The 25,395-nt window shown below is 44.2% G+C and overlaps 1 protein-coding gene across 2 annotated transcripts in view; it reads right to left on the reverse strand.

The window, feature by feature from the left end:
• Window positions 1–9,862: 9,862 nt before the first annotated feature.
• LOC103246453 (retinoblastoma-like protein 1) overlaps window positions 9,863–25,395 on the reverse strand; it is an 87,205-nt gene continuing 71,672 nt past the window's right edge. For both annotated transcript variants that reach the window (XM_073009585.1, XM_073009586.1), the window contains 3 exons: window positions 19,357–19,505; window positions 14,545–14,709; window positions 9,863–12,325 (listed from right to left, as the gene is read on the reverse strand). In XM_073009585.1, the coding sequence (XP_072865686.1) occupies window positions 12,155–12,325; window positions 14,545–14,709; window positions 19,357–19,505 (485 nt within the window). In that variant the 3' untranslated portion in view covers window positions 9,863–12,154. The remainder of the gene's footprint in view (window positions 12,326–14,544; window positions 14,710–19,356; window positions 19,506–25,395) is intronic.

Here is a 25,395-nt window from a genome sequence, read left to right on the forward strand (position 1 = left end):
TATAAGGCAACATCAGACACCTTGTAAATTGAGTCTCCTATTTATGGGAACAAGCCTCTCAGGGTTGGTTAGATTGGGAGGGAACATGGAAATGGTTCTCCTGGTTTGTCCTCTTTTATGCCCACTTGTTAGTCTCCTACTTTTGCTTCTTTTTGGTCCATGTCTTCTAAATCTGATAACCCAATTTGTTTCCTGTCACCTCTGGCCATCAAACTCCAGATGACCCCCAGTGAGGGATACCATCCTGTCAATATTCAAGAGTCACCCTTCTACAGAGGACCCTTAGACGACCCATCAATGAGACACAACAGAGGCGAAATCCTGCCCATCTCCCTTGGACCTGGCTAGATAGCACTTTCACCAACCCGCAAAGCCACCCTTGCTGGAATCATATACGCCTCCTTGAGATTTTGGTCCATGAAGACATGGACCCAAAAACAGCAAAAGTGGGCCGGGTGTGGTGGTTCACGCCTGTAATCCCAGCACTTTGGGAGGCCGAGGTGGGTGGATCACCTGTGGTCGGAAGTTAGAGACCAGCCTGGCCAACACAGTGAAACCCTGTTTCTACTAAAAATATGAAAATTAGCTGGGCATGGTGGTGTGTGCCTGTAATCCCAGGTACTCAGGAGGCTGAACCAGGGGAATTTCTTGAATCTGGGAGGTGGAGGTTGCAGTGAGCTGAGATTGCACCACTGCACTCCAGGCTGGGTGACAGAGAGAAAAAAATCAATGATCAGATTCCCCATGATTAAGGAATTGATACAAATAGAAAGTTGGGGGAGGGGACTAAAACTGGCCCAATTGTCCCATAGAACTGATGTCAATTGCTTAATGGGACTAATGCTTATAGTTTTTTTTGAATAAAACAAAATGGACTCAGTCTTAAAACTTAAGAAAGTTACATTTGTTTTATCTGAGTTCCTTTCTCAGGAAACCAACCATCAGGGCTTCCAGATAGTATCTAGGAACTGAAACTCACCAGGATCACTGCGTGAGGACAGAGAGGTGCCAGACCCTTCACCTATCATGATTCTGTATCCAACTACCTGTTTGACCAGCTCCTCTTCCTTATCCCATCTTAATTTCCATTTTTCTGTATGAAGTTGTATTTCTTCCCTGATAAATAAATGCCTGAATTTACTTGCTTAGGGAGATGGATTTGAGACTGATCTACCATCTCCTCAACTGCGGTATGATTAAAGCCCTCTTCTCTGGCAATACTTGTCTCAGTGATGGGCTTTTTTTTTCTTTTCTTTCCTTTTTTTTTTTTTTTTTTTTTTGAGACAGAGTTTTGCTTTTGTTGCCCAGGCTGGAGTGCAATGGTGAGATCTTGGCTCTCCCAAACCTCCGCCTCCCAGGTTCAAGCGATTCTCTTGTCTCAGCCTCCCGAGTAGCTGGGATTACAGGTGCATGCCACCACGCCTGGCTAATTTTTGTATTTTAGTAGAGACAGGGTTTCATCAGATTGGTCAGGCTGGTCTCAAATTCCTGACCTCAGGTGATCTGCCTGCCTTGGCCTCCCAAAGTGCTGGGATTACAGGCGTGAGCCACTGTGCCCAGCAGTGATTGACTTTCTATGCAGCCAGCAACAAGACCAAGATAGAACTCCTGGTGTTTCAGTAACAATTCCCTGGAGATTATGATTTCACTGGTCAAGGGCAGAGCCTAGGAATCAGTATTGTTAACATGTCTCTCAGATAATCCTTGTCCTTGCTCATTAGGAAACTGCAACTCTAAAATAAACATCAGATTTTGTCATTGTAGATCTATTTAAAATTAAAACCTCTTCAGTGGCTCCCTGATATGGTTTAGATTTGTGTCCCTACCCAAATCTCATGTCAAACTGTAATCCCCAGTGTTGGAAGAGGGTGTCAGGTTCCAACCTGAGCTGGGGTCCAAGAGGAGCTGGTGGATGGGTGGTGGGTAGCTGAAAGAACACTCTAGGGACCATACGCAGTTGGGACATGGTCTTATTATCTCTCTCTCTCCCACAGAGTCAGCAGTGCAGTTATATTTTTCACAGATGATAGTGGCTCAAAGCCAGGTATGAGCTCACACAAACAGGATACATCAAAATGGCTACATAAATGTGATTACATAGTGCATGGAATTGTGCACCTGTGGTCCCAACCTGCTGTCATGCTGTACTGGATGTCTGCCTCAGCCTACTCCTGACTGAAGCACAGCCATTTTCCTTACAGAGGGGCCTGGTGGAAGGTGATTGGATCATGGGGGCACATTTCCCTCTTTCTGTTCTCGTGATAGTGATTTCTCACAAGATCTGGTAGCTTAAAAGTGTGTAGCTCCTTCCCCTGCTCTCTATTCCTCCTGCTCTGGCCACATAAGATGTGCCTTCTTCCTCTTCACCTTCCGCCATGACTGTAAGTTTCCTGAGGCCTCTCCAGCCAGCTTCCTGTATAGCCCAAAGAACTGTGAGCCAACTAAACCTCTTTTCTTATAAATTACCCAGTTTCAGGTATTCATTTATAGCTGTGAGAGAACAAACTAATACAGAAAATTGGTACTGGAAAGTGGGGGCATTGCTATAAAGATACCTGAATATATGGAAGCAGCTTTGGAATTGGGTACTGGGTAGAGGTTGGAATGGATTGGAGGCTCAGAAATGACAGAAAGTTGAGGGAGAGTTTGGAACTTCCTAGAGACTTGTTAAATTGTGACCTAAATGCTGAGAGTGATCTGGACAATGAAGTCCAGGGTGAGGTGGTCTCAGATGGAGATAAGGAACTTATTGGGAACTGGAGTAAAGGTCACTCTTGTTATGCTTTAGCAAAGATACTGGTGGCATTGTGCCGCTGCCCTAGAGATCTGTGGAGATTTGAACTTGACAGAGATGATACAGGGTATCTGGTGGAAGAAATTTCTAGGCAGCAAAGCATTAGAGATGTGGCCTGACTGCTTCTAATAGTGTATGCTTATTTGTGTGAATAAAGAGTTGATCTACAATTGGAACTTATATTTAAAAGGCAAGCAGAGCATGAAAGTGTGGAAAATTTGCAGCCTGGTCATGTGATAGAAAAGAAAAACCCTTGGGAGGCTGAGGCGGGTGGATCACCTGAGGTCAGGAGTTGGAGACCAGACTGATTGACAATGTGGTGAAATCCCATCTCTACTAAAAATACAAAAGTTAGCCGGACGCATTGGCACGTGCCTATAGTACCAGCTACTTGGGAGGTGAGGCAGAAGAATCACTTGAACCTGGAGGGTGGAGGTTGCAGTGAGCCAAAATCACGTCATGGCCTCAAAGGCATTTCAGAGACCTTTGCAGCAGCCCCACCCAGAAAAATGGGGGCAGAGGCCTAGGAGGGAAGAATGGTTTTGCAAGCCAGGCCCAGGGTCCTGCTGCCCTGTGCCTTTTGCCATGATGCCTCCCCAGCCATGCTTCCAGTACAGCCTGTGGAACGATGAGCCAATGAAACCTGTTTTTTTTTTTTTCTTTAAAGACAGAGTCCCGTTCTGTTGCCCAGGCTGGAGTGCAATGGCGTGATCTTGGCTCACTGCAACCTCTGCCTCCCAAGTTCAAGCAATTCTCCTGCCTCAGCCTCCCTCCCGAATAGCTTGGATTACACGCTGTCAGGCCTCTGAGCTGAAGCTCAGTCATTATAACCCCTGTGACCTGCACATACACATCCAGGTGGCCTGCAGGAGCCAAGAAATCTGGAGCAGCAAAAGAAAAAAACTACAAAGAAGTAAAACAGCCAGTTCCTGCCTTAACTGATTAACTAACATTACAATATTTTACTATTGTGACTTGTCCCTGCCCTACCTTAGCTAATTGATCGACTTTGTGACATTCTTCTTCTGGACAATGTGTCTTACGATTTCTCCACCATGCACCTTGTAACCCCCTCCTCTGCTAACAATAGATAACTACCTTTTGCTGTAATTTTCCATTACCTACTCAACTCCTATAAAGCAACCCCTTCCCCATCTCTCTTCGCTGACTCTCTTTTCGGACTCAGCTCACTTGCACTCAAGTGAATAAACAGCTTTATTGCTCACACAAAGCCTGTTTGGTGGTCTCTTCACACGGACGCGCTTGACACAGGCGTCCGCCATCATGCCTGGCTAATTTTTGTATTTTTAGTAGAGATGGGGTTTCAACACGTTGGCCAGGTTGGTCTCGAACTTCTGGCCTCAAGTGATCCACCTTCCTCAGCCTCCCAAAGTGTTGGAATTACAGGCGTGAGCCACCGTGCCTGGCTGAAACCTCCCTTCTTGTAAATTACCCAGTTTCAGGTTTTTTTTTTTTTTTTTTTTTTTTTTTTTTTGAGATGGAGTCTCAGTCTTGTCACCCAGGCTGGAGTGCAGTTGCTCAATCTCGGGTCACTGCAACCTCCATCTTCCGGGTTCAAGCTATTCTCCTGCCTCAGTCTCCTGAATAGGTAGCACATGCCCATAGTCCCAGCTACTTGGGAGGCTGAGGCTGGTGGATTGCTTGCACCCAGGAGGTGGAGGTTGCAGATCATGCCACTGCACTCCAGCCTGGGTAACAGTGACAGTCCATCTTAAAAAAAAAAAAAAAAAAAAAAAAAAAAGAAAGAAAAATTCCCCAGGTGCAGCCAATGTTGAGAACCACCAGAAATAATCAAGCCTGAGCTGTTTAACCTGTTGTTGAAAGCCCAACCATGAAAGTCTCCTGCCTGCCTTTCTAGCCCTATTTTCTATGACACTTGTGCATATGCACGCTACAGTCCAGCCTTGCCAAATTATCTTCAAATAGGGTCATGTAAAGATTTAAAAAATTGGCCGGGTGTGGTGGCTCAAGCCTGTAATCCCAGCACTTTGGGAGGCTGAGACGGGCGGATTACAAGGTCAGGAGATCGAGACCATCCTGGCTAACACGATGAAACCCTGTCTCTACTAAAAAATACAAAAAACTAGCCAGGTGAGGTGGCGGGCACCTGTAGTCCCAGCTACTCGGGAGGCTGAGGCGGAGTATGGCATGAACCTGGGAGGCAGAGCTTGCAGTGAGCCGAGATCCGACCACTACACTCCAGCCTGGGCGACAGAGCGAGACTCCGTCTCAAAAAAAAAAAAAAAAAAAAGATAAAAAAATTTAATTACCTGTAATTCCCAAACCTATGGTACTTTCATACATCTAGGTCTTTCCACAATTTATTCTCACTTTGTCTTGAATACTTTTACTGTCCTGGCAAACAGTTATTCTCCCACAAGGATGAAATTCCTGGTTGGGCACTGTGGCTCACATCTGTAATCTCAGCACTTTGAGAAGCAGAGGCAGGTGGATCACTTGAGGTCAGGAGTTCAAGAGCAGCCTGACCAACATGGTGAAACCTCGTCCTCTACTTAAAAATACAAAAGTTAGCCGGACAATTGCTTGAACCCAGGAGGTTAAGGTTGTAGTCAGCGGAGATTGTGTGACTGCACTCCAGGCTGGGCAATGGAGCAAGACTCTCCTTTTGGAGGTTCCTCTGGCACATGTGCTCAGGCAGAGTAAAACACTTCCTTCTTTGTGCTAAACTACCCCTCTTGGCACAGAGCTGTATCACTATAATTATCACAGCAATATTATATCTTGAGCACAGGAACTATGTCTGGTTCATCTTTATATCCCTTGCACCTAGCAGAGGGTAGGAACAGAGCAGGGAGCCAATAAATGCTTGTTGACTTAGTCAAAGCACTCACAAGGAACGAAATTAAAACAAGCAGGAACATTACCCTTTTTATAAAAATCTGAATATAATCTAATCATCTAACCCCCCCCCCCCTTTTTTTTTTGTAGAGACAGGTGTCTCACTATGTTTCTTAGGCTGGTCTTCAACTCTTGGCCTCAAGTGATCCTTCTGCCTTGGCCTCCCAAAGTGTTGGGATTACAGGCATGAGTCACCACACTTGGCCCATATTAAGATCTTAATTAGGAAATAATTTTTAAGGCCAGGTGTGGTGGCTCACGCCTGTAATCCCAGCACTTTGGGAGGTGCCAAGGCAGGTGGATCACCTGAGGTCAGGAGTCTGAGACCAGCCTGGCCAACATGGTGAAACCCTGTCTCTACTAATAAAAATACAAAAAATTAGCTGGGTATAGTGGTGGGAGCCTATAATCCCAGCTACTCAGGAGGCTGAGGCAGAACTGCTTGAACCCAGGAGGCAGAGGCTGCAGAGAGCCGAGATCACGCCATTGCACTCCAGCCTGGGCAACAAGTGCGAGACACCCTCTCAAAAAAAAAATTAATAAAAAGAATTTTTAAGCTGTAGGTCTCCTGTGGAGAAATACACCTTGAAAGCACTCCAAAGACAGTAATAAGCCATTTCCTTAATTAACTATCATAACTTAGTTCACATGTTCATTCCAAGGCCTTGAAATAATCCTGTTTCTTCATATGTATCTGATATGGCTTGGGTGTGTCCTCATTCAAAACTCATTTTGAATTATAACTCTCACAATTCCCATGTGTCACGGGAGGAACCTGGTGGCAGGTGATTGAATTATGGGGGCGGGTCTTTCCTGGGCTGTTCTCATGATAGTGAATACATCTCACAAAACCTGATGGTTTTAAAAATGGCAGTTTCCCTGCACAAACTCTCTCTTTGCCTGCCACCATACATGTAAGATGTGACTTGCTCTTTGCCTTTTGCCATGATTGTGAGGCCTCCCCAGCCATGTGAAACTGTAAGTCCATTAAACCTTTTTTACTTCTGTCTTAGGTATGTCTTTATTAGCAGCATGAAAATGGATTAATACAGCAATTTGGTACCAGAAGTGGAGTGCTGCTGAAAAGATACGCGAATATGTGGAAGTGACTTTGGAACTGGGAAATAGGCAGAGGTTGGAACAATTTGGAGGGTCAGAAGGAGAGGAAAATGTGGGACAGTTTTGAATTTCCTAGAAACTTGCTGAATGGCTTTGACCAAAATGCTGATAATAATATGGACAATGAAATCCAGGATGCAGTGCTCTTAGATGGAGATAAGAAACTCATTGCAAACTGGAGCAAAGGTGACTCTTGTTATGTTTTAGCAAATCTACTGGTGGCATTTTGCCCCTGCCCTAGAGACTGGTGGAACTTTGAACTTCAGAAAGATGATTTAAGGTATCTGGTGGAAGAAATTTCTAAGCAGCAAAGCATTCAAGAGGTGACTTGGGTGTTGTTAAAGGCATTCAGTTTTTTTTTTGAGATGGAGTCTTGCTCTGTTGCTACCTGGAAAAGAATAGCATGATCTCGGCTCACTGCAACCTCCACCTCCCGGGTTCAAGCATTTCTTCTGCCTCAGCCTCCTGAGTAGCTGGGATTACATGAGTGCACCACCACGCCAAGCTAATTTTTGTATTTTTAAGTAGAGACAGGGTTTTACCATGTTGGCTAGGATGGTCTTGATCTCCTGATCTGCCCACCTTGGCCTTCCAGAGTGCTGGGATTACAGGCGTGAGCCACTGTGCCCAGCTGGCATTCAGTTTTATAAGGGAAGCAAAGCATAAAAGTTCAGAAAATTTGCAGACTGACAATGTGATAAAAAAGAAAATCCTGGCCAGGTGCGGTGGCTCATGCCTGTAATTCCAGCACTTTGGGAGACCAAGGCAGGTGGATTACCTGAGGTTGGGAGCTCAAGACCAGTCTGACCAACATGGAGAAACAACGTCTCTACTAAAAATAGAAAATTAGCTGGGCTTGGTGGCGCATGCCTGTAGTCCCAGCCACTTGGGAGGCTGAGGCATGAGAATTACTTGAACCTGGGAGGTGGAGGTTGTGGTGAGCTGAGTTTGCACCACTGCACTCCAGCTCAAAACAAAAAACAAACAAAAAAAGAAAATCCCATTTTCTGAGGAGAAATTCAAGCTGGCTGCAGAAATTTGCATAAGCAATGAGGAGCTGAATGTTAATCACCAAGACAATGGGGAAAGTCTTCAGGGCATGTGAGAGGTCTTCATCATACCTGCTCCCCCACTCCACCATTCACAGGCCTGGAAGCTTAAGAGGAAAAAGTAGTTTTGTGGGCTGGGCCCAGGGTCTCCATGCTGGTTGCAGCCTAGGGACTTGGTGCTGTACGTCCCAGCTACTCAGCCATGACTGAAGGGGGCCAATGTAGAGCCTGGGCCATACAGAGGGTGTACGCCTCAAGCCTTGGCAGCTTTCACATGGTGTGCACAGAAGTCAAAATTGAGGTTTGGAAACCTCTACCTAGACTTCAGAGGATGCATGAAAATGCCTGGATGTCCAGGTAGAAGTTTACTGCAGGGGCAGGGCTCTCATGGAGAACCTCGGCTAGGGCAGTATGGAAAAGAAATGTGTGGTTGGAGTCCCTACGAAGAGTCCCTACTGGGGCACCGCCTAGTGGAGCTGAGAGAAGAGGGCCACTGTCCTCCAGACCCCAGAATGGTAGATCCACTGACAGCTTGCAACATGTGCCTTGAAAAATCACAGACACTCAACACCATCCTGTGAAAGCAGCTGGGAGGGAGGCTGGGAGGTAAAGTCACAGGGGTGGAGCTGCCCAAGACCATGGGAACCCACCTCTTGCATCAGCATGACCTGGATGTGAAACATGGAGTCAAAAGAGGTCATTTTGGAGCGTTAAGATTTGACTGCCCCACTCAATTTCCAACTTGCAAGCGGCCTGTAGCCCCTTTGTTTTGGCCAATTTTTCTCATTTGAAACGGCTGTATTTACCCAGTGCCCATGCTCCTATTGTAGCTCGGAAGTAACTTACGTGCTTTTGATTTTACAGGCTCACAGATGGAAGTGACTTGCCTTATCTCAGATGAAATGTTGAACTGTGGAGTTTTGAGTTAAAGCTGAAATAAGACTTTGGGGGACTGTTAGGAAGGCATGATTGGTTTTGAAATGTGAGGATATGAAATTTGGCAGGGGCCAGGGGAAGAATGATACAGTTTGGCTGTGTCTCTACCCAAATCTCACTGTGAATTGTAACTCCCACAATTCCCACATGTTGTGGAAGAAACCCGGTGGGAGGTGATTGAATTATGTGGTCAGGTCTTTCCTGGGCTCTTCTCGTGATAGTGAATATGTCCCACGAGATCTGATTCTTTTAAAAATGGGAGTTTCCACCAGGCATGGTGGCTCACGCTTGTAATCCCAGCATTTTGGGAAGCCGAGGCAGGCAGATCACGAGGTCAAGCGATCGAGACCATCCTGGCCAACATGGTGAAGCCGTCTCCACAAAAATACAAAAATTAGCTGGGTGTGCTGGCATGTGCCTGTAGTCCCAGCTATGTGGAAGGCTGAGGCAGGAGAATCACTTGAACCCAGGAGGCAGAGGTTTCAGTGAGCCAAGATCCTACCACTGCACTCCAGCCTGGTGACAGTGCAAGACGCTGTCTCAAAAACAAACATACAAACAAAAAACAGGAGTTTCCCTGCACAAGCTCTCTCTTTGCCTGCCACCATCCACATAAGATGTGACTTGCTCCTCCTTGCCTTTTGCCATGATTGTGAGGCCTCCCCAGCCATGTGGAACTGTAAATCCATTAAACCTCTTTTTCTTCCCAGTCTCGGTCGGGTATTTCTTTATCAGCAGTGTGAAAATGGACTAATACAGTATCTAAGACTTAAAAAAAAATTAAGGTGAAATTTACATAACACAAAATCAACCATTTTAAAATGTACAATACAGTGGCATTTAGTAAATTCACAATGTTATGCAACTACCCCACCTATATCAAGTTCCAAAATAGTTTCATCACTCCCTGCAAAAAAACTCTGTATCCATTAAGCAGTTATTTTTCATTTTCCCCCTAGACCCTGGAAACCACAGGAACATTAACTTTTAAGTTATTCTAAGGAATTTTAAAGTCATAAAGTAGATATTAAAACAGACAGATTTTAGATGGCTGTACAAGTGCTTCCAGTCATACAGAAAAGAGTTTTTTTTCAATAATCTCAATTCCAGTTTTTATTAGCCATTTTATGTACATTGATACCAAGTACTGAAAACTGATAAAAACATGTCCAGAATTCTTTTTTTCCTTTTCTGAGAAAGGGTCTTGCCCTCTCACCCAGGATGGAGTGTAGTGGTGCAATCACAGCTCACTGCAGCCTCAATCTCCCAGCCTCAAGTGATCCCCCCATGTCAGTCTCCTGAATAGCTGGGACTACAGGCACATGCCATCACACCCAACGAATTTTTTAATTTTTTGTAGAGATGAGGGCTCACTATGTTGCCCAGGTTAGTCTTGAACTCCTGGACTGAAGTGATCCTCCTGCCTCGGCCTTCCAAAGTGTTAGGATTACAGGCATGAGCCACAGGACCCAGCCCATGGTTTCTTATACAGTCAACGTACAAATGCTCATTTATATTTTGCACAACAATGAAGATAAAAATAACAATTATAGCAACATACAAATATGTACAAGGATTCAAGACAGACTTTGTTTTTTGGCTTATAACAATGTGTAGATACTACACAAAGAATGAGGATGTAATTTTCATTTACAAGCAAAATGTGACCAAAATCCCTTTTCTTCTTAAAATTGAAAAATGAAATTCTTGAGAATACTAATTAGTGACAGCCAAATCTGACTATTTTAAATTAGCCATGGTTAAACATAGGTGAGTTAAACATTGTGCCTTTCCAAAATTAACGTTTGCAGTTAGAAACATAAACATTTGATAAAACTTCTCAAAATTAATTATAAGTGGCTTTTTCACGTTCTCTGGATTCCAGACACATACTAGAAAAAGTAAATGGAAAAGAGGTGATATTCTGGAAAGCATCCCTAGTACTGAAAAGCATCCCTAGCACTGAAAAAAGCATCCCTAATACTGAAAAGCATCCCTAGTACGGAAAAACATCTTCAGGAGTACCCAGTGGTACACTAGCAGGAAACTCATGATATACTAAAAATACTGAGAACAAAGCGGGGGAAGTAATAAGCAGCTATTTTACTGATGTATTAAATATACTGGAATTATGAGGCATAAGATGATATTTATGTGGTTTTTAAAAGGTTTAAAATATTCTTAGGGACTCAATTAGATATTGAGAATGACTGATACTATGATCTCAAAAATAATATAACACACATAATCATGGTGTTACCTTACTAACAGGAATTTAGTTTTTAATAACTAACTGAATTTTATTCTACTGGCTTGAGAAGCAGCTGCCTATTTTGAGAACTACATGAGTTAGTATGATCATATATAATTAAGTTAATGTCACAGAAACCAAAATGATAATAGTTTACAAAAGAAGAAAGTGCCCATTTATTGGGTTGTGACATCAGGCTGAGATGGCTTAGGGCTGGAAAGCAAGGATGAGTGTAGCATTGGGGCTCAGGTACAAATCTGTTTATAAAGCTCAAGGAGAGAAAAGGCACGAGAAGGAGACAACCCTAAATGGTGGTGGCACCTGGATGTGGAATTACCACAGGGGGCCAGAGACAGGCTGGTACATAACCCTCTGGCCAGGTACTATGGGAACCAACCCCTTCCTTCAATATTAAATTGAGAATACAAATATCTCAAAGCATGCTTACCAAAAGTTGATTATTTATCCTCATATTACAAAACACAGGAGGAGGAGACATTTATTTTTAAAAGAGAGCTAAAAAGTTATGGGGTTTCTCCTAAATTCAACTTGAAAACTAACTCAAGGAGCAAACATTAAAAAAAAAAAAATCCCTATTAATATATACATATTTTTGAGATGGAGTTTTACTCTTGTTGCCCAGGCTGAAGTGCAGTGGCGCAACCTAGGCTCACCACAACCTCCGCTTCCTGGGTTCAAGCAATTCTGCCTCAGCCTCCCAAGTAGCTGGGATTACAGGCATGTGCCACTACACCTGGCTAATTTTGTATTTTTAGTAGAGATGGGGTTTCTCCATGTTGGGTCAGGCTAGTCTCAAACTCCTGACCTCGGGTGATCTGCCCGCCTTGGCCTCCCAAAGTCCTGGGATTACAGGCGTAAGCCACTGCATCTAGCCGGACTATTAGTATTTTTAAAAGGCACTTAAAATATTCCTTTCCAGTCCAACTCAAAATACATCTCTGTCAACTACATTTTGGATAAATATTTTAAAAAGCACATTTTTGTGCAATTTTTTTCTTATAATCCAGCAATATTTACCATCCATAGGGCTAAAAGGTTTGAAGGACAGAGCTCCAACTTTCTGCAGAACAATCTGAAAGTGCTTTTATCATAGAAACAAGAACATTAATGATTTGCTCTTTCACTGACAACATCCTGTAGTCGTTTCAGTAAAACATCATCATTTTCTTGACAGACGCGTTTGGCAGGGGATTCTGCATCACTATCGATGGCTATTACTCGCTTCTTGGTTCTCTGCTCACCTTGCCTTATCATGTTGTTGATCTCTTTCAAACTCTGTGCAGAAACAGAGAACGTGTGTGAGTAAAAAAGGGAGAAGGGAAATGGCAGCAAACAACCAAGCGAATTGTTTTTTCCTGTGTTCTATCCTCTGTCCAAATCTTCACACTGGGATAAGGATTCTTTTTAAAACTTAGAACAACCTCATAAGGGATGGCCTGAACTAATCTTTTCAGATGGTTTAAAAATTAGATTTAAGGCCAGGTGTGGTGGCCTGTAATACCAGCACTTTGGGAGGCCAAGATGGTTCAATCACTTGAGCCCAGGAGTTTGAGATCAGCCTGGGCAACATGGCAAACCTGGTCTCTACAAAAAATACAAAAATTAGGCAGGTATGGTGGCTTGTGCCTGTAGTCTCAGCTACTCGGGAGGCTGAGGAGCATCACCTGAGCCTGGGGAGGTTGCGGCTGCAGTAAGCAGTGATCATGCCACTGTACTCCAGCCTGGGAAACAGAGTGAGACCCTGTCTCAAAAACAAAACCAAAACAACTGAATTTGCTGTATAATAGTAGTTCTCGATGTGTAGTACTCAGACCAGAAGCACAAGAAGCATCTATAATTTTTTTATTTTTTGAAACAGGTTCTCTCTCTGTTGCCCAGGCTGGAGTGCAGGGCATGATCTTGGCCCACTGCAAGCTCCGCCTCCTGGGCTCAAGCCATTCTCCTGCCTCAGCCTCCCTAGCTGGGACTACAGGCACATGCCACCATGCCTGGCTATTTTTTTGTATTTTTAGTAGAGACAGGATTTTGTTATGTTGGCCAGGCTGGTCTTGAACTCCCGGCCTCAAGTGATCCCCCAACATTGGCCTCCCAAAGTGCTGGGATTACAGGGGTGAGCCACCGTGCCTGGCCTTAACTGTTTTTTTTTTGTTTTTGAGACGAAGTCTTGTTCTTGTCGCCCAGGCTGGAGTGCAATGGCACGATCTCGGCTCACTGCAACCTGTGCCTACTGGGTTCAAGCGATTCTCCTGCCTCAGCCTCCTGAGTAGCTGGGATTATAGGTGCTCACCACCATGCCTGGCTAATTTTTGTATTTTTAGTAGAGATGGGGATTCGCCATGTTGGCCAGGCTGGTCTTGAACTCCTGATCTCGTAATCTGCCTGCCTTGGCCTCCCAAAGTGCTGGGATTACAGGCGTGAGCCACTGCGACCAGCCCTAATCTGTTTTAACCAGCCCTCCCAATGATTTTAAAGTTCCCTACAGTTTGAGATCCTCTTCCTTAGAGTAATGCTTTTCAATTTTTTTTTTTTTTTTTGAGACAGAGTCTCGTTCTGTCGCCCAGGCTGGAGTGAAAAAGGGGTGATCTCGGCTCACTGCAATCTCTGCCTCCCGGGCTCAAGCGATTCTCCTGCCTCAGCCTCCTGAGCAGAGTAGCTGAGATTACAGGTGCGGACCATCATGCCTGGCTACGTTTTTGTATTTTTAGTAGAGATGGGGTTTCGCCATGTTGCCCAGGCTGGTCTTGAACTCCTGAGATCAGGCAATCCGCCTGCCTTGGCCTCCCAAAGTGCTAGGATTATAGGCTTGAGCCACTGTGTCCAGTTAGGTATATTATCTTAGCCAACTTTGTCAAGTATAGTGAGAACTCTGTAGGCATCTGTATAACTTAATAGGAAAGTAATAAGAAGGAGCCAATGTATTTGGACTGAATTACAATATGCCCCACTACAATTTCTTCCAGTTTATACTGATTCTGACTTCTGGAGACATACTGAACAGATCTGCTTGACAGTCCATGAAGTATCTGAAAACAGCAGTCATGTCCATATCACATCTTCACCACTCAACAAGGATAAGGATGGAGATGATCACAGAGTTGTCTATGTACATAAGAGGAGACTTGTGTTTTCAGATGTCTTCCTATCCTGGGTGCCATCTACCAAATGCACTTTCACTTCCAATGCCTTTCTTTCAACTTGACATCCCCCAGGTCTGACCACTTGCAGATGTTGCTTTACTGGTCCCTTCTCAAGATCTTGCTTGAACAGGAAAACATGCTGGACTTTCAAAATGAACTCCACAAATACCATGTCAATAATAATGGATTAAACTACCTCAAACTGAATATACTGCTCTTGATGAGAGGAGACATGCCATAGTTAACATTTCATATTTTATTAGTATAGTAGAAACTTGGCCAAAAACAAAAAGAGAGGCAAGATTAACAGTTACTGACTGTTAATCTGAAATCCAACGTTTAGCCTATTCACCTTACCTTAGAAGGGCTGCCATTGAACTTGTACAGCAGAGCGCTTCTTGGTGTAAGGCCTGATCCATTCTTGTGTGGGGAAATATAAATGGAGTGCTGTTGGGAAATGCGGCGTGGTGAGCCTGGCTGTTGTTTAATATGTGGAAAAGGAGAGAGTGGTGGAGCATCCATCTAAAATAACCCAAAAGTCAGATTTTTTAGATAAAAGTTTTTCTTTGTTTTTGAATCCTATATTTTTATTCTTATGATATCTCCTAGTTAGGAATCAGTTATACTATAAAAGCTCATTTATGGTTGAGAAAAGCAAAAACAAGATCTGTTACTTCCTTTTTTTTTTTTTTTTTTTTTTTTTTTTTTACAACAACAAGAGATAAAGTAGAATTTATTTTCCTGGATCTTTTTTTTTTGAGATGAAGTATCTCTCGCTCTTGTTGCCCAGGCTAGAGTGTGATGGTGCAATCCAGGCTCACTGCAACCTCTGCCTCCCAGGTTCAAGCGATTCTCCTGCCTCAACCTCCCAAGTAGCTGAGATTACAGGCATGTGCCACCACGCCCAGCTAATTTTGTATTTTTAATAGAGATGACCATCTTGGCCAGGCTGGTCTCCAACACCTGACCTCAGGTGATCCACCCACCTTGGCCTCCCAAAGTGCTGGGATTACAGCTGTGAGCCACTATGCCCTGCCTATTTTCCTGGATCTTTCAGGAAGTCCTATAACTAGTATTAAGAATTCTGGCCGGGCGTGGTGGCTCACACCTGTAATCCCAGCACTTTGGGAGGCCGAGGTGGGTGGATCACCTGAGGTCAGGAGTTTGAGACCAGCCTGGCCAGCATGGTGACACTCTGTCTCCACTAAAAACGCAAAAATTAGCTGGGCGTGGTGGCACATGCCTGTAATCCGAGCTATTCGGGAGGCTGAGGCACTAGAATTGCTTGAACCCAGGAGGCAGAGGTGTTGCAGTGAGCCCAGATTGTGCCACTGCACTCCATCCTGGGTGACAGAGCAAGAATCTGCCTCCAAAAAAAAAAAAAAAAAAAAAGACTTCTGGGGCCAGGTGCAGTGGCTCACTCCTATAATTCAGCACTTTGGGAGGCCAAGGTGCTCTGATCACTTGAGGCCAGGAATTGGAGACTAGTCTGGCCAACATGGCAAAACCCCACTTCAGCCTCCTGAGTAGCTCCTAAAAATATAAAAATTAGCCAGGTATGGTGGCATGTGCCTGTAGTCCCAGCCACTTGGGAGGCTGAGCATGACAACTGTTTGAACCCAGGAGGCAGAGGTTGCAGTGAGCCGAGTTTATGTCACTGCACTCCTCCCTAGGTGACAGAGTGAGACTCTGTCTCAAAAGAAAAAAAAAAAAAATTCTGGACAAGACACCAAGAGTTAAGCCATGAGCACGAGAACCTCATATTCATGCTTAAAAAGTCAGGACAGGCTGGGCAGGGTGGCTCATGCTTATAATCCCAGCACTTTGGGAGGCCGAGGTGGGTGGATCATGAGGTCAGGAGTTCAAGACCAGCCTGGCCAAGATGGTGAAACCCTGTCTCTACTAAAAATACGAAAATCAGCTGGGCATGGTGACAGGCTCCTGTAATGCCAGCCACTCAGGAGGCTGAGGCACAGAATTGCCTGAAGCCGGGAGGTGGAGGTTGCAATGAGCCGAGACTGTGGCCACTGCACTCCAGCCTGGGCAACAGAGCGAGACTCCTTCTCCAAAAAAAAAAAAAAAAAAAAAAAGTAGGGACAAAGAATAACCAATCTTCTAACACTTGCTATAACAATCTCTCTCTACACACACACAAAATCTCTCTCTACCCCACAACCAAAGCAGTAGCAGAGAGAATAAAAGAGGCAGAGAATTCTATAAGCCAGCAGAATGATTCCGACATGGAAAAAAATCTGTTAATGAAATGGGAAACACTTCATATGGAAATGGAAAATATTTAGAAATAAGTTGGATGAGCAAGGATTTCATTTTCATTTTCTTTAATATCCTGTATAATGGAAGTAAATTAAGATGGTAGAGTATATAGACAGAGGGGAAGTGAAACTGGAGTAGGATGAACAGTTATGACCTCTGAGGATAGTCATAGACCATATTCCATGAAAAGAGGAAGAACAGAAATGTACAGATGCACACAGATACATAGAAACAGCTATTGGCTGGCTGGCTGCAGCTTCTGCTAGGGCCTTTTCTTTTCTTTTTTTCTGAGGCAGGGTCTTGCTCTGTTGCCCAGACTGGAGTGCAGTGATGCGACTGTGGTTCATTGCAGCCTTGACCTCCTGGGCCCAAGCGATCCTCCTACCTTAGCTTGCTGAGTAGTTGGGACCACTACTCAGGTGTATACCAGCCACTACATGGCTAATTTGTAGAGTTTTTTTTTTTTTTTTAAAGAGACAGGGCCTTCCTATTTTTCCAGGCTGGTCTCAAATTCCTGGGCTCAAGCAATCCTCCAGGCTTAGCTTCCCAAAGTGCTGGGATTACAGGCTTGGGAAGTGCCTGGCTGGTCTCTTTTTCTTAGAGCTAAAGTCTGGTCTTCTGGGAAGCAACCTCAGCTTACACACTGGTAACACTTTCTCAGGCCTGCCGCGACTGCCGAAACTGGGGTCTGCATAATTATTATTATTATTATTTTTTGAGACGGAGTCTCGCTCTGTCACTTGGGCTGGAGTGCAGTGGCACCATCTTAGCTCACCGCAAGCTCCACCTCCCCGGTTCACGCCATTCTCCTGCCTTAGCCTCCCTAGAAGCTGGGACTACAGGCGCCCACCACTATGCCCGGCTAATGTTTTTTTTTGTCTTTTCAGTAGAGACAGGGTTTCACTGTGTTAGCCAGGATGGTCTCAATCTCCTGACCTCGTGATCCGCCTGCCTCAGCCTCCCAAAGTGCTGGGATCACAAGCGTGAGCCACCACGCCTGGCCTGCATAAAAATTTCTTAGTGGTGCCTCTATTAATGATCCAGGCCTATCTACTTCCTTTTGCCTTTTTTTTTTTTTTTTTTTTTTTTTTTTTTTGAGGCGGAGTTTCGCTCTGTCGCCCAGGCTGGAGTGCAGTGGCCGGATCTCAGCTCACTGCAAGCTCCGCCTCCCGGGTTCACGCCATTCTCCTGCCTCAGCCTCCCGAGTAGCTGGGACTACAGGCGCCCGCCACCTCGCCCGGCTAGATTTTTGTATTTTTTAGTAGAGACGGGGTTTCACCGGGTTAGCCAGGATGGTCTCGATCTCCTGACCTCGTGATCCGCCCGTCTCGGCCTCCCAAAGTGCTGGGATTACAGGCTTGAGCCACCGCGCCCGGCCCCTTTTGCCTTTTTTTTTTGAGACAGAGTCTTGCTCTGTTGCCCAGGCTGGCGTGCAATGGTGTAATCTTGGCTCACTGCAACTCTGCCTCTCGGGTTCAAGTGATTCTCCTGTCTTAGCCTCTCAAGTAGCTGGGATTACGGGTGCCCACCACCATGCCCGGCTAATTTTTGTATTTTTAGTAGAGATGGGGTTTCACCATGTTGGCCAGGCTGGTCTTGAACTCCTGACCTCACGTGATCCACCTGCCTCGGCCTCCCAAAGCGCTGGGATTACAGGCATGAGCCACAGCGCCTGACCTCCTTTTGTCTTTTTTTTTTTTTTTGAGATGGAGTTTCCTTCTTGTCACTCAGGCTGGAGTGCAGTGGCACAATTTCTGCTCACTACAACCTCCGCTTCCTGGGTTCAAGTGATTCCCCTGCCTCAGCCTCCCGAGTAGCTGGGATTACAGGTGCCTGCCACCACGCCACCTAATTTTTGGTAGAGATGGGATTTCACCATGTTGGCCAGGCTGGTCTTGAACTCCTGACCTCTGGTGATCCACCCACCTTGGTCTCCCAAAGTGCTGGGATTACAGGCATGAGCCACCACACCTGGCCCCTTCTGTCTTTACCTTGAGAAAAACATTAATCTCACAATGTAACAACAGAAAAATTTACCAAATTTGCTGGGCGCAGTGGCTCATGCCTGTAATCCCAGCACTCTGGGAGGCTGAGGTGGGTGGATCACAAGGTCAGGAGTTCAAGACCAGCCTGGCCAACATGGTGAAACCCTGTCTCTACTAAAGATACAAAAAATTAGCCAGGTGTAGTGACATGCTCCTGTAATACCAGCTACTGGGAAGGCTGAGGCAGGAGAATCACTTGAACCTGGGAGGCGGAGGTTGCAGTTGAGCTGAGATCGTGCCATTGCACTCCAGCCTGGGTGATAGGGTGAGACTCTGTCTCAAAATAAATAAATAAATAAATACAAACAAATTAATTGTTTTAATATTCATGTTCCCATCAAGTTCTTACCCATATATACACGGAATTTCTAGCAACATAATCATGGTATAGATAAAATTCCTGCCAGGCGTGGTGTTTCACACCTGTAGTCCCATCACTTTGGGAGTCTGAGGTGGGTAGATTGCTTAAGTCCAGGAGTTCCAGACCAGCCTGGCCAACATGGTGAAACCCCGTATCTACTAAAAATACAAAAAAACTAGCCAGGCGTGGTGGTGGCATGCAGCTGTCATACCAGCTACTTGGGAGGCTGGGGTGGGAGCATCGCTTGAGCCCTGGAAGCAAAGGTTGCAGTGAGCCAGGATCTCACCACTGCACTGTAGCCAGGGCAACAGATTCCATGATTTCCTCTGGTCTCTGTTGTACCACAGCCTTAAATACTGATTAAGTTACTAGTCATGCTCTGATTAATTGCTAGTAATTTTACTTTGACATACTTATCTAGCAAAATAAACTTATAGTAATTCAACTATGACAGCAAATAATAATAAAGTAGTAAAACATAAAACATACCACATGGTCCTGATTTGACAAGTCGTATTTCAGTGCAAATGACTTCACTCTTCCTACATATATTGTATTGTAAAATTTTATAAGATCACCTCTTTCCTCTTTCACTGGTCCACTGGAACAGTCAGGTGTTTTTGTAGCATCTTCCAAGTCTGTTAAAAGGAATGCAATGTTGTGATACAAAGCATACTTTTTATTTTATTTTTTTTGAGACAGGGTCTCACTTTGTCACCCAGGGTGGAGTGCAGTGGTGCAAATGTTGGCTCACTGCAACCCCGACCTCCTGGATTCAAGTGATCCTCCCACCTCAGCCTCCTGAGTAGCTGGGACTACAGGCACGCACCACCATGCCTGGCTATTTTTTATTTTTAGTAGAGATGGCGTTTTGCCATGTTGCCCAGGATGGTTTCCAACTCCTGGGCTCTAGTGATCTGCCAGCCTCAGCCTCTCAAAGTGCTGGGATTACAGGCGTGAGCCACCATGCCCAGCCACAAAGCATACTTTAATATACAAGTCGGCAATTTAAATTACCTTTCTACAATATTAAAAAAAACTCACAAATCTTTATGTAGAGAAATTAATATTTTCAGAGAAGGTTCAGAAATCCATCTGTATTACTTATAAGTCATATTGGAATCTAGAAAAATGCAAACATATCAATTGAAGGTGGTGCTCTCTTCTCTAGATGCCACTTCAGAATGTTTTCACAACCATAGCTTTTGAGCTGACTGTCATTAGTGGCTTTTAGAGGGGCAACAGCCCTGGGCTGGTGTTATCTAAGTTCTACAGTATGGAAGGCAGTGGCAAACCTCAGCTTCAGAAAACTAAAAGGCCTGCAGATATTCTTCTTGTGTCTTTGAGAAAGGTGGAAAGGTTCTAAAAGGTAAAGCATATCCTGAGAGGTTAGGGAAGAAGCAAAATGAATTACATTTATTTCTCTGCAAATACATGGCAGGTGACAGGTGTTCTAAGAGCCTTATTGTACCACGTACAACAGGAGCCCTGATCAGGAACCAGTGTTCAGGTTTTACTGAGCACCCCCAATAGTAAAATAACAGCTTGCCCCAACGTAGTTTCCTACTTAATGGTGCAACTCTGGGATAGCTTGTGAAACTAGGCAGAAATTTGTCCTACTATTTTTTGGGGAAGGAAAAGTATTATAGAGTATTACAAACTATCATTTACTTGTATACACAAGAACCATGTGTTTAGAAGAGCTAAGAAAACCACTACCAATTAAAAAGAATTTAGCATTTATATGAAAAAAGTTCTCATTCTCAATTCACTGGCCTACAAACATTGAGAACATGGGTAGAAGCAATGCCTTCACCTTAGGAAAACCAGAAAACACAAACATGGTTCAAAGACCAAACGGCCCCCGGGGATCTCAGTCTTAATTTGGATGTCTTTTTCACTTCTGCTATTTCTAAAGGATCTTGACTAGGGTGGGAGGGGAGGGGAGCTATGTGGTTAAATAAAGTTGAGGAAATGCTGTACATTATATTAGAAATTCAGAAATGCATGTTAGTATAAGGCTCTGAGAAGTACTGCAGTTTGGGAAAAAAAATAACTCTCATGTTCACTTTAATTCCATACTTCCCCAATTTTTTATGTATAGTCTCTTTCCCCAAAACACTTTTTTTTTTTTTTTGAGAGGGAGTCTTGCTCTGTCGCCCAGCCTGGAGTGTAGTGGTGCAATCTCGGCTCACTGCAGTCTCTCTGCCCGCTGGGATCCAGCGATTCTCCTGCCTCAGCCTCCTGGGTATTTGGGATTACAGGAGCATGCCACCACACCTGGCTAATTTTTGTATTTTCAGTAGAGATGGGGTTTCGTCATGCTGGACAGGCTGGTCTCAAACTCCTGACCTCAGGTGATCCACCCGCTTTGGCCTCCCAAAGTGCTGGGATTACAGGCGTAAACCACTGCGCCTGGACCCCCCAAAACACTTATACTACCATTCTGGGAAACACTGTTTCAAAGGATACTGGTATGTTAACAGCTCTTCTAGGTTATTCTCATTATATGGATCAATTAAAATTATTTCTTTTTGTTTTGTTTTTATGACAGGTTCTTGATCCTCTTGCCTCAGCCTCCTGAGTAGGTGGGACTACAGGTGAATGCTGCCACACCAGGCTAATTTTTTTTTTACTTTTTGTAGAGACAGGGTCTCCCTATGTTTTCTAGGCTGGTCTCTAACTCCTGGGCTCAAGTGATCCTCCCACTTCGGTCTCCCAAAGTGCTGGGATTATAGACGTGAGCGACCACGCCTGGCCTAAAATTATTTAATGTCCTCCTTGTATTAGAAATTTATTGAGACAGAGACTATAGTGTCTCCATATTTCTGTGTCATTCCAATTCCAGCTGTTAATATTTATGTAAGGTAAGGAGCTATACTTTACTTGAATGAACCAAACATTTAAAATTGTGGGAGGCTGGATGTGGTGAAACCCTGTCTCTATAAAAAAAAAAAATTAAGGGGCCGGGCGTGGTGGCTCACGCCTGTAATCCCAGCACTTTGGGAGGCCAAGGCGGGCGGATCACAAGGTCAGGAGATCGAGACCATCCTGGCTAACACAGTGAAACCCCGTCTCTACTAAAAATACAAAAAATTAGCCGGGCGTGGTGGCGGGTGCCTGTAGTCCCAGCTACTCAGGAGGCTGAGGCAGGAGAATGGCGTGAACCCCGGGGGTGGAGCTTGCAGTGAGCTGAGATCGCGCCACTGCACTCCAGCCTGGGCGACAGAGCGAGACTCCGTCTCAAAAAAAAAAAAAAAAAAATTAAAAATTTAAAAACTAGGTGTGGTGGCACGCACTTTTATCCCTAGCTACTCGGGAGGCTGAGATGAGAGGATCGCTTGAACCCAGGAAATCAAGGTTGCAGTGAGCTATGATTATCCTATTACATTCCAGCCTGGGCAACAGAGCAAGATCTCATCTCTAAAATTTAAAAAAACTAAAGAAAAAAAAGACATTAAAAAAAATACTCGTCCAGGTGTGGTGGCTCACACCTGTAATTCCAGCACTTTGGGAGGTCAAGGTGGGAGGATCACTTGAGCCCAAGAGTTCAAGACCAGTCTGGGAAACACAGTGGGATCCCATCTCGGTCTCCCAAAGTGCTGGGATTATAGGTGTGAGCCACCATGTCCAGCCAGAAATGGGTTTTTACTGATGAAAATAGTGAATGGTTTATTAAGTGGGACTAATGCTAAAAAAACCATACTCATTAATATAATAAATTTGATATTGCTTATAAATAATAGCTATTACTAAGGCCTTACTATGAACAAAGCTTGTATTAAATATTATATATATGCATATGTGTATACATAGTTGTGTATTGCATAATGATGGGTTATCTTCTCAAAAATGCATTGTTGGCCGGGCGCGGTGGCTCACGCCTGTAATCCCAGCACTTTGGGAGGCCGAGGCGGGCGGATCACAAGGTCAGGAGATCGAGACCATGGTGAAACACCGTCTCTACTAAAAAATAGAAAAAAAATTAGCCGGGCGCAGTGGCGGGCGCCTGTAGTCCCAGCTACTGGGGAGGCTGAGGTAGGAGAATGGCGTGAACCCGGGAGGCGGAGCTTGCAGTGATCCGAGATTGCGCCACTGCACTCCAGCCTGGGCGACAGAGCGAGACTCCGTCTCAAAAAAAAAAAAAAAAAAAAAAAAAATGCATTGTTGAAATGATTTTGTCATGAGAATACTATAGAGTATACATACACAAACCTAGATTGTATAACCAACTACACACCTAGGCTGAATGGTATAGCATATTGCTCCTAAGTTGCAAAACTGTACAGCATGTTACTGTCCTGAATACCACAGGCAATTGTATCACAATGGCAAGTATTTGTGCATTTAAATATATCTAAACATAGAAAAGGTATAGTAAAAATACAGCATTATAATCTTATAGGACCACTGGTGTATGTGTGGGCCATCACTGACTGAAACAACATTATACGGCACATGACTCTGTGTGTGTGTGTGTGTATGCACACACATACATACATATACATATAGTTATATTTTTTATTTTTAGAGACAAGATCTTGCTCTATCACCCTGGCTGAAGTGCAGTGGTGCGATCATAGTTCACTACAATCTCAAATTCCTGGATTCAAGTGATCTTCCTGCCTCAGTCTCCCAAGTAGTTGGGACTACAGGTGTGAGCCACCATGCCCAGCTAATTTTTTATTTTCATTTTTTGCAGATGGGGGTCTTGCTGTGTTGCTCTTGCTGGTCTTTAATTCCTGGGTTCAAGGGATCCTCTTGCCTCAGCCTTCCATAGTGCTGGGAGATTACAGGCATGAGCCACAACACCCAGCCTAAATATAATTATTTTTAATCCGTAAAATAAGTTTCTAAGGAAGTAATGTAAAGTTTTCAGTTAACTACAATACACTTGAGTACAGTGTTACATTTGTGTTACTTAGGTTAAGCTATAACCTAGGTCTCACAAGTATTCTAATTAAGACTGCCACTCTGGAGTGGTCTGCTAACATGACATTGAAGAATTCATAGCCCATGAGGAGTGAGCTGGTGTTTTAATCAGGAAATTCTTTCTCCACTCCAACAGTTTCTGTTAGGCATATCTCAATCGATGACCAATGCTTTGCTCATTAACATACTCAAAGTCAGAATTTTTTTTTTTTTTTTTTTTTTTGAGAAAGAGTCTTGCTCTGTTGCCCAGGCTAGAGTGCAGTGGCACAATCTCAGCTCACTGCAACCTCAGCCTCCAGTGTTCAAGCAATTCTCCTGCCTCAGCCTCCTAAGTGGCAGGGATTACAAGTGCTCACCACCATGCCTGGCTAATTTTTGTATTTTTGGTAAAGATGGGGTTTCACCATGTCAGCAAGACTGGCCTTGAACACCTGACCTCAAGTGATCCACCCACCTTGGTCTCCCAAAGTGCTGGGATTACAGGTGTGAGCCACCATGTCCGGCCAGAAATGGGTTTTTACTGATGAAAATAGTGAATGCTTATTAAGTGTGACTAATGCTAAAAATGAGCTCATGTTCAGGAAATAAAAAGTATTTAAGATAAGCAGATTGGTTAAAATATTTGAGACACTACCCTCAATAGCCATGAAAGTGATGAAAGATCCAGTGAAGTCTCTAGGCTTTACTCTTAGGGATAATAACGTTAAGGCTAAAAGCTCTAAGAGGTCCTGTGTCCAGCCCTGAATTCTGATCCACGGTATTTGCTTGATGCTAGCCGTAAGGTTGACTGAATCCTGCATCTGAAATCTTGGCACCCATTCTTGAGCAAATCTTTTCCTTGGGTGGTGGTCAGACATAGAACTGGGATATATGAACTTACTGCATAGGATATATAAATTGTGTGTGTGCTTTTTAAACAGTAATTATTTTACAATCCATAATGAATTTGTTTATAGAACCAGAACTGTTCTTCCCAAGTCGGTGTTCTTTGGTGTGTCCAAATCTGGGTCATAGCATCTAGACATAGCTCTAAGAACTGGAAGGTGACTTATCTGAATATAGACTTGTCTGATTGCATATCCTCCTACATAACTTTCTCTCTCTCTCTCTTTTTTTTTTTTTTTTTTTTTTTTTTTGAGACAGGGTCTTGCTCTGGAGTACAGTGGCAAGATCATGGCTCACTGTAGCCTTGACATCCTGGGCTCAAGCCAACCTCCCAATTCAGCCTCCTGAGTAGCTTGGACTATAGATGCTCACCACCATGTGTGGCTATTTTTAAAAAATTTTTTGTAGCAATGGGCTCTCACTATGTTACCTACAATGGTCTTGAACTCCTCGGTTCAAGCCACCCTCCTGGCTTGGCCTCCCGAAGTGCTGGGATTATAGACATAAGTCACTGTGCTCTCACTCTCTTTATGAGTGCCAGAATTCCTGAGTTCATCATCACTGGATATTCTCCCTGCCCTGTGCCACCACCACTGTACAGGACCTGTAACAATGGTTGTTTGCTTATTTGCTAATAAATATAGTTAATAACTGTATATAAGACAGAGTGCAGTGACTCACACCTGTAATCCCAGCACTTTGGGAGGCCAA

This window comes from Chlorocebus sabaeus, chromosome 2, assembly GCF_047675955.1.
Source record: "Chlorocebus sabaeus isolate Y175 chromosome 2, mChlSab1.0.hap1, whole genome shotgun sequence".
Classification (NCBI taxonomy): Eukaryota; Metazoa; Chordata; class Mammalia; order Primates; family Cercopithecidae; genus Chlorocebus; species Chlorocebus sabaeus.